At 58.1% G+C, this 12187-nt stretch overlaps 6 protein-coding genes across 6 annotated transcripts; 4 read left to right on the top strand and 2 right to left on the bottom strand.

The window, feature by feature from the left end:
* Nucleotides 1-267: 267 nt before the first annotated feature.
* SPRG_02421 (hypothetical protein) lies at nt 268-1944 on the top strand (the record flags this gene model as incomplete). Its single annotated transcript, XM_012340997.1, has 10 exons — nt 268-432; nt 484-600; nt 646-723; nt 773-872; nt 918-1059; nt 1111-1143; nt 1193-1331; nt 1363-1449; nt 1493-1579; nt 1630-1944. 10 exons carry the CDS (start codon nt 268-270, stop codon nt 1942-1944), a joined length of 1263 nt encoding a protein of 420 aa, XP_012196387.1.
* A 521-nt stretch (nt 1945-2465) lies between these two features.
* SPRG_02420 (hypothetical protein) lies at nt 2466-4843 on the top strand (the record flags this gene model as incomplete). Its single annotated transcript, XM_012340996.1, has 12 exons — nt 2466-2510; nt 2563-2643; nt 2689-2787; nt 2844-2926; nt 2975-3297; nt 3343-3421; nt 3470-3704; nt 3748-3809; nt 3852-3894; nt 3945-4033; nt 4085-4334; nt 4376-4843. 12 exons carry the CDS (start codon nt 2466-2468, stop codon nt 4841-4843), a joined length of 1857 nt encoding a protein of 618 aa, XP_012196386.1.
* On the bottom strand, nt 4830-5731 carry SPRG_02419 (hypothetical protein). The gene has a single exon (XM_012340995.1). It carries the CDS (start codon nt 5714-5716, stop codon nt 4883-4885), a length of 834 nt encoding a protein of 277 aa, XP_012196385.1. The 5' UTR covers nt 5717-5731; the 3' UTR covers nt 4830-4882.
* A 605-nt stretch (nt 5732-6336) lies between these two features.
* On the top strand, nt 6337-7117 carry SPRG_02418 (hypothetical protein). The gene has a single exon (XM_012340994.1). The coding sequence runs from the start codon at nt 6360-6362 to the stop codon at nt 7044-7046; it is 687 nt and encodes a 228-aa protein (XP_012196384.1). The 5' UTR covers nt 6337-6359; the 3' UTR covers nt 7047-7117.
* A 671-nt stretch (nt 7118-7788) lies between these two features.
* Nucleotides 7789-8963, top strand: SPRG_02417 (hypothetical protein; the record flags this gene model as incomplete). The annotated part of the gene is made up of 1 exon (XM_012340993.1): nt 7789-8963. The coding sequence occupies exon 1, from the start codon at nt 7794-7796 to the stop codon at nt 8961-8963; it is 1170 nt and encodes a 389-aa protein (XP_012196383.1). The 5' UTR covers nt 7789-7793.
* A 158-nt stretch (nt 8964-9121) lies between these two features.
* Nucleotides 9122-12184, bottom strand: SPRG_02416 (serine/threonine protein kinase). The gene is made up of 8 exons (XM_012340992.1): nt 11562-12184; nt 11300-11532; nt 10932-11250; nt 10687-10883; nt 10273-10633; nt 9742-10221; nt 9435-9702; nt 9122-9391 (listed from the first exon to the last, which is right to left on the bottom strand). The coding sequence occupies exons 1-8, from the start codon at nt 12171-12173 to the stop codon at nt 9144-9146; spliced, it is 2718 nt and encodes a 905-aa protein (XP_012196382.1). The 5' UTR covers nt 12174-12184; the 3' UTR covers nt 9122-9143.
* Between the last annotated feature and the right edge of the window lie 3 nt (nt 12185-12187).

Here is a 12187-nt window from a genome sequence, read left to right as displayed (position 1 = left end):
GTTGCGACGACGGTGGTCTCGTCAAAGAAATGGAGAACGTGCATTAGTACAGCGCCGTTGGCATTTGCAAAGGAGCGTCATGCTGGTATGTACTAATAGTCCCCAGATCACATCGTCCTCACCTCCTTGATCGCCTTGATCGCAGCAGCGAGAACTTTGCTTCGGTATTATTATAGGGATAGGTTTCGTAAAGAAAGCCTTTCTTTGCTTTGCATGAAACCTCCATGGCGGGTGCAGGTTACTCTTTCATTTCGGCCCGCGTGTGGCATGGACGCGACGCCGTTCGCGCAGGCGGTGACGCCGAGCTTCCGCCGGACCGCAGCCAAATCGGCAGACGCCAACGATTTCATCCTCGTGCCCGATATGCTCGCGAGTCGCCATCGCGATATCGCCCACAACACCGAGCCCCTTCCGCGCAACGGCAAGCGTTTGGTATGCATTTTGCTGGTTTGAAGCGTCTGGACTCAAGCTCAACATGCGCAGGCGCTTCGGTTCGCGGACGACGGGAGCATGAGCTACGAAGAGATTTCGCGCGCCGACGTTCTCAAGATGGTCCAAGCGAACGCGAATGACATGTCGTTCCAACGCCACCAAGTCCAAGTACATCACCAACGCAGGTGTCTCTCAATAACGTGGGTGTTCTAGTTGCCAATCCCAGGCAACGACCCTCGCCGTCGAAGCAAGTCCTTGGGTCTGCCTGTCTTTGGCACCAGTGACGTGGCGGTACTGCCGCTGTGCGATTTCCGGCACCTGATCGCGTCGAAATGAGTAGAGCATTCACGTCCGAGACATGCGCAAGCTCGATAGCACCTTCTCGATCTCGAACGAGCCGTCTTTCGTTGTTCGCAAGCAGGCCATCTTGATCAACACGGGTACGCCAGCCTCGCACATGACAGTGGCGTGACACGCTTGCAAAGACCCGCTGCGAAGCGTCGTGCTCCGCAACTGCTGCTACGTATTTCTGCCTGACGGGGCGGACGGGCTCATCTCGACGCTCAAGCAACACTTTAAGGAGCCCATCTTTGGTGACGACCCCAAGTCGATGCCGTTTGAGTTTCGGTACAACGAGATGATTTGACATTGAGGTTGCATGAAAGCCGCGGTGTCTAGCGCTCTAGAAGCCATTTTGGCCACGATGGTTCGGTACGCCTTTGAGTTTGTCTGGATTCAAATCGAAGACGCTTTGTGACAGGATGCTTGCCGTGGACTGCGACCGCGTCATTCCGATCGCGCAAACGGCCATGGACAAAATCTCCCAGTCGCAAGTGCGAACCAAGGAGCTCGAGCGCCTCCGGACGCTCAAAAACGTTCTCAACGAGCTGAAATCTCAGGTATCGGCTCGCTACACATGAGCTGCGATAGAGTTGGAGCGCAGGTCAATGGGTTGCATCGGATTTGATCGAGACGCTTGAAGACGAGTACACGCTGCATTACCTCTACTTGACCAAAGTATGTTTTCCTTTCCATCACAAGCAAGCTGATATGCGCCTAGATGATGGACACGCCGTGCTACCTGCCAGATGGCAGTTGGAGCTACGACTCGGAGTGCGCAGAGGCCCTCTTGGAGACCTACTTGCAGGTAGCCCATGACGCGACTGAAGAAGCATTCAAACGTATTGTGGCGATTAGGAGATGTACAACCAGCGAGCGCGCATCGAGCTCACGATGAACAACATCGAGAACACCGAGAGCATCGTCATGATGCAGCTTGACGCAACGCGAAACTCGCTCCTCTCGGTCGACTTGTCGTTGACGTCGTTCACGACATTTATCAACGTGTCGACCTTTGTCACGGGTGCCTTTGGCATGAACCTCAACTCGAGCCTCCAAGATGTCGACGGGCTCTTCTTCATCCTGTTGGGTGTCCTCGCCGTCTTTCCCGTCGTCGCGTACATCAGCTTCAAGCTCTACTTTGTGAAGCGCGGCATTGTCCTCTTGGGCTAACACCTGCTGTTGCGCGGGACATGACACGTCGTTGAGATTTCCCGCCCGCAAATCTCGGTATCTTTCAGAGATTTTGTGTTTTGAATTTTCAAAATTGGAACGACTGGAACGCCACCAGCTGGCTCGCAACCCTCCACACAATTACCGAAACCGTCTCAATAATGCACGTAAAATTACTCTGTGGTTGGGTGCCTCTTAACAGGGACGAATCAGTGCACTGACGGGGCGATCCAGACCATACAGCAGACCTACGGACCTAATTTGCTCACAGTGTGGTGCGTTGCGATATGGCGCCGTTGACCGTCATCGACAATGTATGGGGCCGATGCCAATAGAGACAGTAACGAGAAAACAAACTTCGTGTAGCACAGACGTTTGGCGCTCGGTTGGGACACCCATCCGCTATATATATGGCATGTTGTATACCATACAAACATGGAGTGAGTATCTACTGCGTTGCGGGATCATTCCGGGATTGCGCACCGCTTGGGAAGGCCGTTGCGACGACGACGGGCTGCAGCATGACGAGCGAAGACGACCCGACGAGCATCCCGAAGTCATCGTACGTACTTGGACGCCTGTCAGGAAGAGCCGACGTCGATGGTCGCATGCGTGTAGGTCGCGGTGCGTCTCCGGCCCATCTCCGAGAAGGAGCTCCAAGAAGGCCAGCGGAGCTGCTGCCACGTTGCCAACGACCAGGTGCGACCATCGACGCTGGTTAATGCGCTCATGGCACATGTATAGACCGTCGTCATCGAGAAGGAGGCTGCGCGAGTCGGTTATCTCAAGAGCCAGAAAGGGTCGTCCAACGAATATGCATACGACATTGCGTTCTCGGAAGAGGTATGGCTCGCGTACCGCCGCCAAGCCATGGCACTCAACATGCGTGGCACTCGTAGGCTACGCAGGACGAAGTGTACGAGCGGACAGTCAAGAACATCATCCCGACAATCCTGGACGGCTACAACGCGACCATCTTTGCGTACAGCGTGGTCTGCGTAAGGAGCAAGCTTGATTCAGTGGTCTGTAGGTATGGAGCGACAGGCGCTGGAAAGACGCACACGATGATGGGCTCTGAGCGCGATGGACACTCGTTGGACGAGCTCACGGAGAACGACTTCGACGACGATGGGCAGCCGGAATCACTGCCTGTCGATGGCATCATTCCGCAGTCGCTTTCTGATATATTTCGACTGATTCGTCTCCGCGAGAAAGAAGAGAAGATTGTCCAGGAGACGGAGGGTCGCGCGTCCGAGTGGATGGTCACCGTGTCGTATTTGGAGGTCTACAACGAGACCATCTGCGACCTTATTGACCCAAAGGGTGTCAACCTGCAGCTGCGAGAGCACACGAGTACAACGGCGTGACTGTATTATTACGTGCAACCAGCTAACACAGCCATAGGCGCTGTTCATGTGAGCGGCCTCGCGCACCGCCAAGTCCGAAGCGCTGTCGAGGTGCTCAACATTCTTCGCCAGTACGACCCCTTGCAACCCAACGACGATCATTCTCAGGGTGTTTGTAGGGGCAACAAGAACCGACGCACCGAGTCGACCGTTGCGAATGCAGTGTCGTCGCGGTCGCACGCGGTGCTGCAAGTCACTGTCAAGCACAAGACCGTCGACCTCATGCGGAAGAGCAGTCCCAACACCGAAATGACATGCGCCAAGTTATCGCTCATCGATCTCGCGGGCTCCGAGCGAGCGTGCAAGACCGAAAACTCGGGTGCGCGCTTGACGGAAGGTGCCAACATCAACAAGGTATCTTGATCGACCGTGTGGCTCCGATATCGAGCTCCCATAGTCACTCTTGGCCCTCGCCAATGCTATCAACGCGCTCTCTTCGACGCCTGCGATGCGTCGGCGGTCCGAGCCGTCGGCACGACTGAAGGAAGTGCGCCCCATCAGTCGCGCAAAGTACCGCGACAGCAAGCTCACCCACTTGCTCAAAGTGCAACCATCGACGACTATGTGTAGACAAACTGAGATGCAAATGGGTAGAGCTCGCTCGAAGGCGACTGCCGCTTGATTATGATCGCAAATATCAACCCGTCGCACAAATCGTTCGACGAGAGCCACAACACGCTCAAGTACGCCTTCGTTGAACTGTCGAGACTCAAAACCAACGGCGTCTGTCGTAGGTATGCAAACCGCGCCAAAAACATCAAAATCCGCCCAAAAATGCACGTTGTGACGGCGGCCATGACGCACATTCAGCGCGCGGAGAAGCTCGAGGAAGAGAACGCGTCCTTGCGCCGTGAGCTCGCCGAGGTGCGTACGAAGCGCAAGAGTATCGACGCGGCGATGTTCTCAAGCCAGCACTTGGCTGACGCCAAGCGTGCGAAGCTCAGCCTCAAGGCGGCCGACGCACCGCAGCTTCACTCACTTCACGTACGAAGCACGCATCGACAGCTCCCTCATCTCCTTTGTAGCGAACGATCGAGAAGCTCGAGAACGAAAAGAAGGCATTGCAAGACAAAGTTCAGGACATGGAGAGGGAGCTAAGTCGCATGCGCACGCTCCGTATCCAGCCGACGACCCCGCGCCAGGCAACGACGCCTCGAGCGACCTCGACCCCGCGCCAAGCCATGACCCCGCGCTCCATCACCAAAGCTCCTCCATCCATCACCAAAGCTCCTCCATCCGCCACCAAGGCCCCACCTTCGGTTACCAAGTCGGTGGCCACGCCTGCCAAGTCTCCGTCACGCAACCAAGCGCGCGAGGCAGCGCCCGCCAAGACCGCGCGTGGAGGGTCACTCTTGCCCCAACGCCGCCTGTCGTCTCATCCGGTCGTGTTCCGCGCTGCGACACCAACGCCAGCGACGCCGGCGCGCAACGTCGGCCGCACGCGTCGCGAGAGCTTGATTCCGCGCATGTCGACCTCGTCCAAAGTGTTGTAGTACGGCAAAAGCGTCTATTTAAAAAAATCCATGCGAGGCTTACCCAAGCAGCATGCCCTTGATGTCGCCGAGCGCTTGCAGGACGTCGTGCGCCGACGCTTGGAGTTGCGACCGGTACTTGATCGCGCACACGGCCGCGACGGCAACTGCGCCGATCATGACTTGCGTCGATGTGTCGGTCAGCACCGAGTGCGGAGCGGCGGGTGTCCGCACGGGCAACGGGCGGGGCGAGCGGTTTGCCTTCGAGGGTGCTGTTGAGGGCGCTTGTGGCGCTACCGTCGGTGCCTCGATCGATTCCAGGAGCTCACCAAGAGACGCCTTGGCACTGCCGCGCAGCACTTTGTCCGCGTCGATCCGCCGCAGGATCGCTCGCACATCGCAAGTCGTGTCGGCCAGGAAGACCTTGGAGACAAGGATCTCATACGCAGTCTCATACAGAGCAGTGAGGTCCTCGGCCCGAAAGGGGTCCGCCAGGATGCCCGCCCGCAGCGTCTCGAGGGTCCGTGTCAAGAACTTGTCGGCTTCGGTGGTCTCGGACATTGCCGCGAGAAACGAGGCCCAGATGAGCCCAAGCTCGCATGGAATGGGCGACGTGATGCGCAGAACATCAGCGATCAAGAGAAGTTCGTTGACTGCATTGACTTCGAAAATGGACTGCATGAAGATGGCGATGGTGGCCTCGAGGTCCTGGTCCATCGGCGGCGCGTCGAGGCCGACGCTGATGTCGGCGCAGAGAAGGCCGAGGGACGATGAGGCCGCAATGAGGTCAGGGTTGAGGTGCAGCGACGCGGTGAGCCACGTGCGGCTGCCGTCCAGCGCAGTCTGGAGGTCGCCCGCGACGAACGCGTCTTGGAGCTCCGGCACGCTTGCCATCGTAAAAGATGTTGTTGCATCATCGTTGTATGCGGAAGGTCATTGGCTGAAACGATGAGCTGATTCAACCCATTTTATCCAATCACAGACAGAAGCAATTCGACTGCAAGCCCAGAAGCACCCAGCTCGAGGCCGCTGTCGACATGCCATTGCCATTGAGACGCTACCTGGTACGTACCCTGTACCTCACACTGTGGTTTTCTTAAGCTAGCATTAGCTGCGTCTTCGACAGAGCAACGCGTGTATTGCGCAGGTCGAGTTGCATCCGTCTGCAACGAGGTTTGCTAGCGAGATTCTCAAGCGCGCAGCTATTTCTCGAGCAAGACGTGTGTGATATTGGAAGTCTTAAGCGAACTCCTCCCGGCACAAGTATGTTGCGACCTGTCGACGTCGCTCTTGACGGCAGCTTCAACTCGCACACTCGTTCTTTGCACGTCATACTAGCTAGCAGAATGAGCTAGCTGCATATGCATGGACGATCACTGATGGACGATGGCATCCGCCATGACGATTCTCACACAAGGCTTGTTTCTTCATGGCCATCTTGGCGCGAAGCATCCGGATACTGTCCGGAGCGTGACGCAAGCACGGACGAACACGAGCAGTCAGCCAAAACCACTAAATTCCTTCGCAAGATCAAGAGATGATGATGCTTCGTACGGTGGCCCGCGCCCGTAAGCCCGTGGCGGCCTTCCGCGCCTTCTCGGCCGCGCCCGGCGACGAGAAGCCCGACGACAGCGCCTTGATGAAGGAGATCCAGGAGACGCAGTGCGCGCGCCGCTACGATGTGCTCCCGCCGCACGCGTCGGCGTGGGAGAACCCGATCGTCGGCGAGGTCTCGCTGCCGCACCCGAAGGAATGCTCGGTCGTCAACTTTGTCGGCGAGTGGACCAAGGGCCGCAAGGCGATCATCTACATGCCGTGCCGCAACCAGATGCAGAGCGGCGACTACAACACGCACCACTGGGAGATCCGCTTTGGCACGCGCCAGACGTGGCAGAACCCGCTCATGGGCTGGACGAGCGGTGCTGACCCGATGGACGCCATGGTTATGAAGTTCAACACGAAGGAAGAGGCCGTGGCCTTTGCGACGCGCCAGGGCTGGTCGACCGAAGTCATGCCCGTCGCCGAGAAGGAGGACTTTGAGGGCAAGATCGCGTACTCGCACAACTTTTTGCCCGTCGACGTTGAGAACAAGCTCAAGAAGTACGGCAAGAAGGCGTCGGTGCACTTTAAGCACGCGGCTGGCGGTCACAGCCACTGGGTCAAGACGCTCAAGTACAACGGCAACGGCGAAGTCGTGCAGCACGGCGGCGACAAGGAGTATTAGATTGATGGTGTGTTGCTGGCGCGGGTAATAACAAAACGAAATACTCATGCATCATACGAGCTGCGCAACGGCAACACACAACGTCTTTGCCAACGATGCGACTGGCAAAGGTCCTGCCGATCGGATTGGTCTAATATATCACCATGACCAGGGCCAACACCAAGACCGAGAACGTGTGGTTTCCATCCCGATGACAGGCCAGATCGTATAGATCTCAAGCTTAGTTGTACGCAATTGAAGATTTGGCAAGCTTTATTGTACGAAATCAAACATTTGGAGTGCTTTCACGACGACTATAGACTCCAGAGGGACTCGACAGTTTAAATTGGAGGTGTAAATGACTGGCAGAGCCATTTGGAGGAGATCGATATTTGGCGCTTGCTGACTCGAGGGACTTTATATCGCAAGCTTTAGACGCTCTTGCTTCACCAAGGTGCTTGTCTCTTGTGAAGCACAACTCTTCGTACATTGCGCCTTGCGGATTCCGGTGCGTTTGATCAACCACAGATTGCACTGCGCGACAAGCTTCTCCATGTCACGTCCATGCGAGTGGATCTCGGGGATCCAGGCCACGACACCTGTACACCGTGAAGAAGTGCAATCTCGATTTGATCGCACGCGAGGTCCTGCGTGATTCGTGTTCGCCAAAGCAGAGGCCGCAACGGATGCTCGAGGGACGCGACGAGTGACCGCTCGCAGATCCCATCCACACTCGCGATCCAAAAATACTCGCAACAACCTGCAGCGATGGGAGCGCTCCAGTCGTCCGACGACGACGGCCATGAGTGCCACATCATGGCGCACCATGAAATCGCCGCCTTCTACGACGCGCTCAAGGTCGCGATGGCCAAAAGGCCAGTGCTGCCCAAAACGACGCCGACGGCCGCCGAGATCCGAGCGCGCCTCCACGAGCACGACAAGAGGAAGCACGCACTGCTCCTGCCGCTGCCAGCCCACATGCCGACGGCACCCGTCAAGATCACCAAGACTATCAAGCCCGTCGACACGGCGCGAGCAGTCTCCGAGTCGGAGCTGCGCATGCGCGAGCTCAGTGCGCGTCAAGACCACGACACAAATGCGCTCTTTGAGGCCATTTTGGCCTTCAAGGCGTCATGTAGCACGCAAGAGGCTTTCCTGGACGGTCTCGCGGGCTGCCAGCGGGCCCAGCGGCTCTGGCGCCAGCATCAGTACGATTCGTCGCACGACCTCGAGCTGCTTTGCAAGGTGCAGCAAAAGGCACGCGATGCATCTGGCGCAGGTGCCCTCACCGCAAAGCTCGCGTATCGCGAGCCAACGATCGATGGTCGCCTCAAGAAGCTCGCGCTGGCCGCGTCGCTCGTCTCGTCGAACGTGCCGCCAACATCGGGGCAGATCTTCTACAACCAGTCGGTCACGGACCACAAACTCTTGCTCGAGAAGCAGTTGTGCTGGGAGCAAGACCTGCTGCACATCTCGGTCGACGTCAAAAGCGAGCTGCACGACAGCGTCTTCTTGGACCGCTCCGTCGTGGATACGATCTACAACCTCGTGGCACTCGCACCGTTCTTCCAAACCAACTTGATGGTGGAGGCGGTCGCGCTCGCCGAGACGTTCTGGGTCCATCCCAAACAGTTTTGGTGGACCGCCGTACACGCTTGCGTCGACATGGACCAGTGCGAACTGCTGCTGTGGATGCTGCCGCAAAAGCCCATGATCACGCTGCGCCATGTCGTCAAGACGTGCTTGGAAGCTAAGAAGATTGCCGCCGCCGAAGCCCTCGCCAAGCAAGAGCCCAACGCAACGGAGCGCAGCGAGTTGCTGCAGATGGTGCATCGGGCACAAGGCCCCAGCGCCGCGTCACCGACGACAGCTGCTGCGAAACCTCCGCCGCCTGCACCAAAGGTACCCTTGCCTGCACCGTCGATGCAGAGCATTTAGTCGTAACGTGAGTGCGGGTCTTATAAGAGACCATGCTCCATTTTTCGCAGGCAAAGTGTCGACGTTGCACAGTACGTCTTTGGTTTGATGGCCACGTTGTTGTGGCGAGAGCACGATCTAAGAAGTCGAGATCGCGGATGGAACCCACCTTGTTTTGTGTGTGTTTATCGTCAGGGCACTCTACACAGGACGCAGCGGCTCGAGCTCGGGGGTCGATTTCTTTTTGTGCGCAAGACTCGGGATGCTACTGGGCGCCTCGTCGGGGCTCGCAAGCGATAGAAAGTTGAAAATGTCCGCGGCCGACGGGCGGTGCTTTGCCGTCGGCTGCAAAAGCATGCGGAGGCACGTGCGGAGACTTGTGCCGTAGCGCAGAGGAATCTCGTTCATGAGGATCGACAGCGGCTTGAGTTTGCACATGTGATTGGATCCTATATACTCCAATCTTCATCTCAATCTCAACCGCGTGCGTACCAGTCATGAGGTAGTAGAGGAGGCAGCCGAGGGCCCACATGTCTGTCTTTTCAGAGACAGCGTCGTCGTTCGGAGGCACAATGGCCGGTGCGAGCAAATGCGCCATTCGATGCATACCTGCGGCGACGTCCGACTCGCTGTACGGTGTCTTGAAGAGGAGGAGGCCACCCACTTTGAGCTGATCATCCCGCGTGCGGTACAAGTTGGACGGCGTTAAATTTAAGTGCAAGATGCCTTGGCTGTGCAGCGACGTCAGGGCTGCCGCCACCTAGCGGCACACTAAAATGGAGTCGAGACGACGTCGTACCGTAGTCATGATGGAGAGCACGTCGGCTTGCGGCAGCGGCGACGGCGCAGACGTCAAGTACTCACCAAGGATGCAGTCTTGGAGCGCGACGAACGTGACCGGCCAGCACTCGTTGAGGTTGCCGTTCATCGCTGCAAACTGCTGGTACACGCACGAGAAGGCGTGGTGGACAGCAACGAGGTTGGTTTCGCTCAGTCGCGCCTGCATGCACTGCGCTGTCTCGACGAGAAAGGCCGCTTCCCGCGACGTCGTGCACGATGCAATGTAGAGAACGCAGTACGTGCTGGTCGCACTATCAAACATGCGCAGCACGAGCTGTCCCGTCGTAGGGCGCGCGGCCAAGAGCCGGTCGTAGTGCAGTCGCTGGAGGAAGATCGACGGAAGCGTACACGCGTGGGAAAGCCGCAGAAACTCCTTGTGTCCGCTCTCTTGGATATGGGCCAATGGTGCCTCGATCGAGACCTTGATGTTCTCCATCAACTAGCAAACAGGCTTTGAGGCGAGACAACATGATGGTAAGGGTCGTTGTACGTCGTGCGCTGCTTCGTCTTCTTCAAAGAGCCAGCTGCGTTCGTATTCTTGGAGCTCTACCTCTTCGCGTGCTCGCGTGAGCTTGTGCAGGAGCCACTTGGAGTCCCGAATAAAGATGTGGTCATGCCGACTTGGACAACTGGGCGCGTTGATATCGCGGTGCAGAAGCTCGACAGCTGCGACGAGGTCTTCTACGACGCTCGCTGCGACGGCCGCGCCTTGTTGTTGCGCGAATCGCAGCCTGTGCGGATCGCCTCGGTGCCGCACGGTGGCGACGGCTCGTGGTGCTTGGTCCATCGCGACCTTGAGATCCTGTTCAATGTCGGCCATGCGGTCTGCGAGGAGCCGCCCCCATGAGCGCCTTCCATGGTGTGTTGTTATGCATACTAGCAAACAAGAGTATCGAGGCCATACCGGTAGGCCTCTTCGTCTTGGTATTGGCGGAGTTTCCCGAGTCGAAATCGGTTGCGGCGACACATGCAGCAGTAGAACGGAAGGCTCGACGATAGCTGAATGTAAACGTGCTTGTGGTTGTACTCCCAAAGAGGCGCGTTGGGTGGTAGTTCTTGACTGAGCAAGAGCAGAGGCTGCAGCTGTCCTAGAAGTGCCTCCTACGCGTCGCTCGTGAGATCATCGAATCAACGCCGCCCGCCGTGTACCATGGCGTGGCTGAACGAGCGCACGAGGTGGTTGAGCAGCACGAGCTTTCTGTTTGGGTACTCGATCGTCTCGGGCGTCTTGACGTTCGAGAGGCTGCTCTCCCACGTTGCGAGTTCGGGCGCGACGATGCCGAGGCCCGCGACCTCAATCGCCGCTTTCAGGTGCTGAATGTGCTCGGAGATTTCTTCCGCGACATCGACAAAGTACACAAACATGTCGACGTCGACGACACCGAGATTGAGGAGGAGCGCCTGCATGTCGCTCGACGACACGAGCAAATGCAGGCCTCGTCTCTGCGCCACAGCGGCCTCGAGGCACCTACGAGGCAGCCTTCAATCGGTTTGCAGAGCAGACGAAAAGATCCTACGGCTCGGTTGCGAGGCAGTACAGAATGTGCAACGCACTGAGTTTGCCGTTCTGGTGCGGGTCCATATGGACAAACACCCGCTCCAGCGCCCGTGTCGCTCCAGTACGCAGCGCGACCCGCTCTTCGCTCTCGTACAGAGTCTTGGGCGCGTCCACCTCGGGCACTTGGAGGTGGATCTTGCCGTGGACGTCGAGGCCGTTGGTCGCACGGTGCATGAGGCGGCGTGTCATGTGCTGGCGCAAATCATCTGGAACTGCCGAACGCGCGTGCGCTCGGTTGCGATTGCTTTCTGGACGAGGCGGGCGCGCCGCGTTACGAACCGCGCTTGGATCTTGGCGACTTCAACCTCGATTTCGTCCGATTGCGGCGCGTGCTGCTGCTGGTTCGGCGACGGCGTGGACAGCGTGCGCACTTTCGGTGGCGACGCGCGCCGCTGCTTGCTACGTTGAAGCGCCTTGGAGTTGCGCTGCTTGCGCCGCAGCCACGGCCCCAAGTGCGTCTCGACGCCTTGAAGCAGCGCCACCAGGCACGCGTGCACGTCGGGATCGACGCCGCTCGCGAGCTCGGGCAGCGCAGTGTCGCTAGGGCTGGTGTCACCACCGGCAACTGCAGTTGTCTCTTCGTCCGCATTAGTATCGGACGGAAGATGCCGGACGCGAGCGCCGGTCGCGGTATGCACAAAGAAGAATTGCCCGTCGTCATCAACGCCGCCAAACTGCCACGTCGACGTCGCAGCGTCGTGTCCACAAGCGTCGCCCGGCGGCTCCGGCGCCGACACCTCGTCGCCCGGTGGGATGTCCCACACGCTTTCGCCCGTGCGTGTGTGCACGTAGTATGTGCATCCGCTGGCGGCGTCGAAAGCCGGCGCCCACATGCCCGTTTCTTAGT

Source organism: Saprolegnia parasitica, assembly GCF_000151545.1.
Source record: "Saprolegnia parasitica CBS 223.65 unplaced genomic scaffold supercont2.6, whole genome shotgun sequence".
Lineage (NCBI taxonomy): Eukaryota > Oomycota > Saprolegniomycetes > Saprolegniales > Saprolegniaceae > Saprolegnia > Saprolegnia parasitica.
The sequence above is the reverse complement of the archived record's forward strand: the minus strand, read 5'-3'. Positions and strand labels throughout refer to the sequence as shown.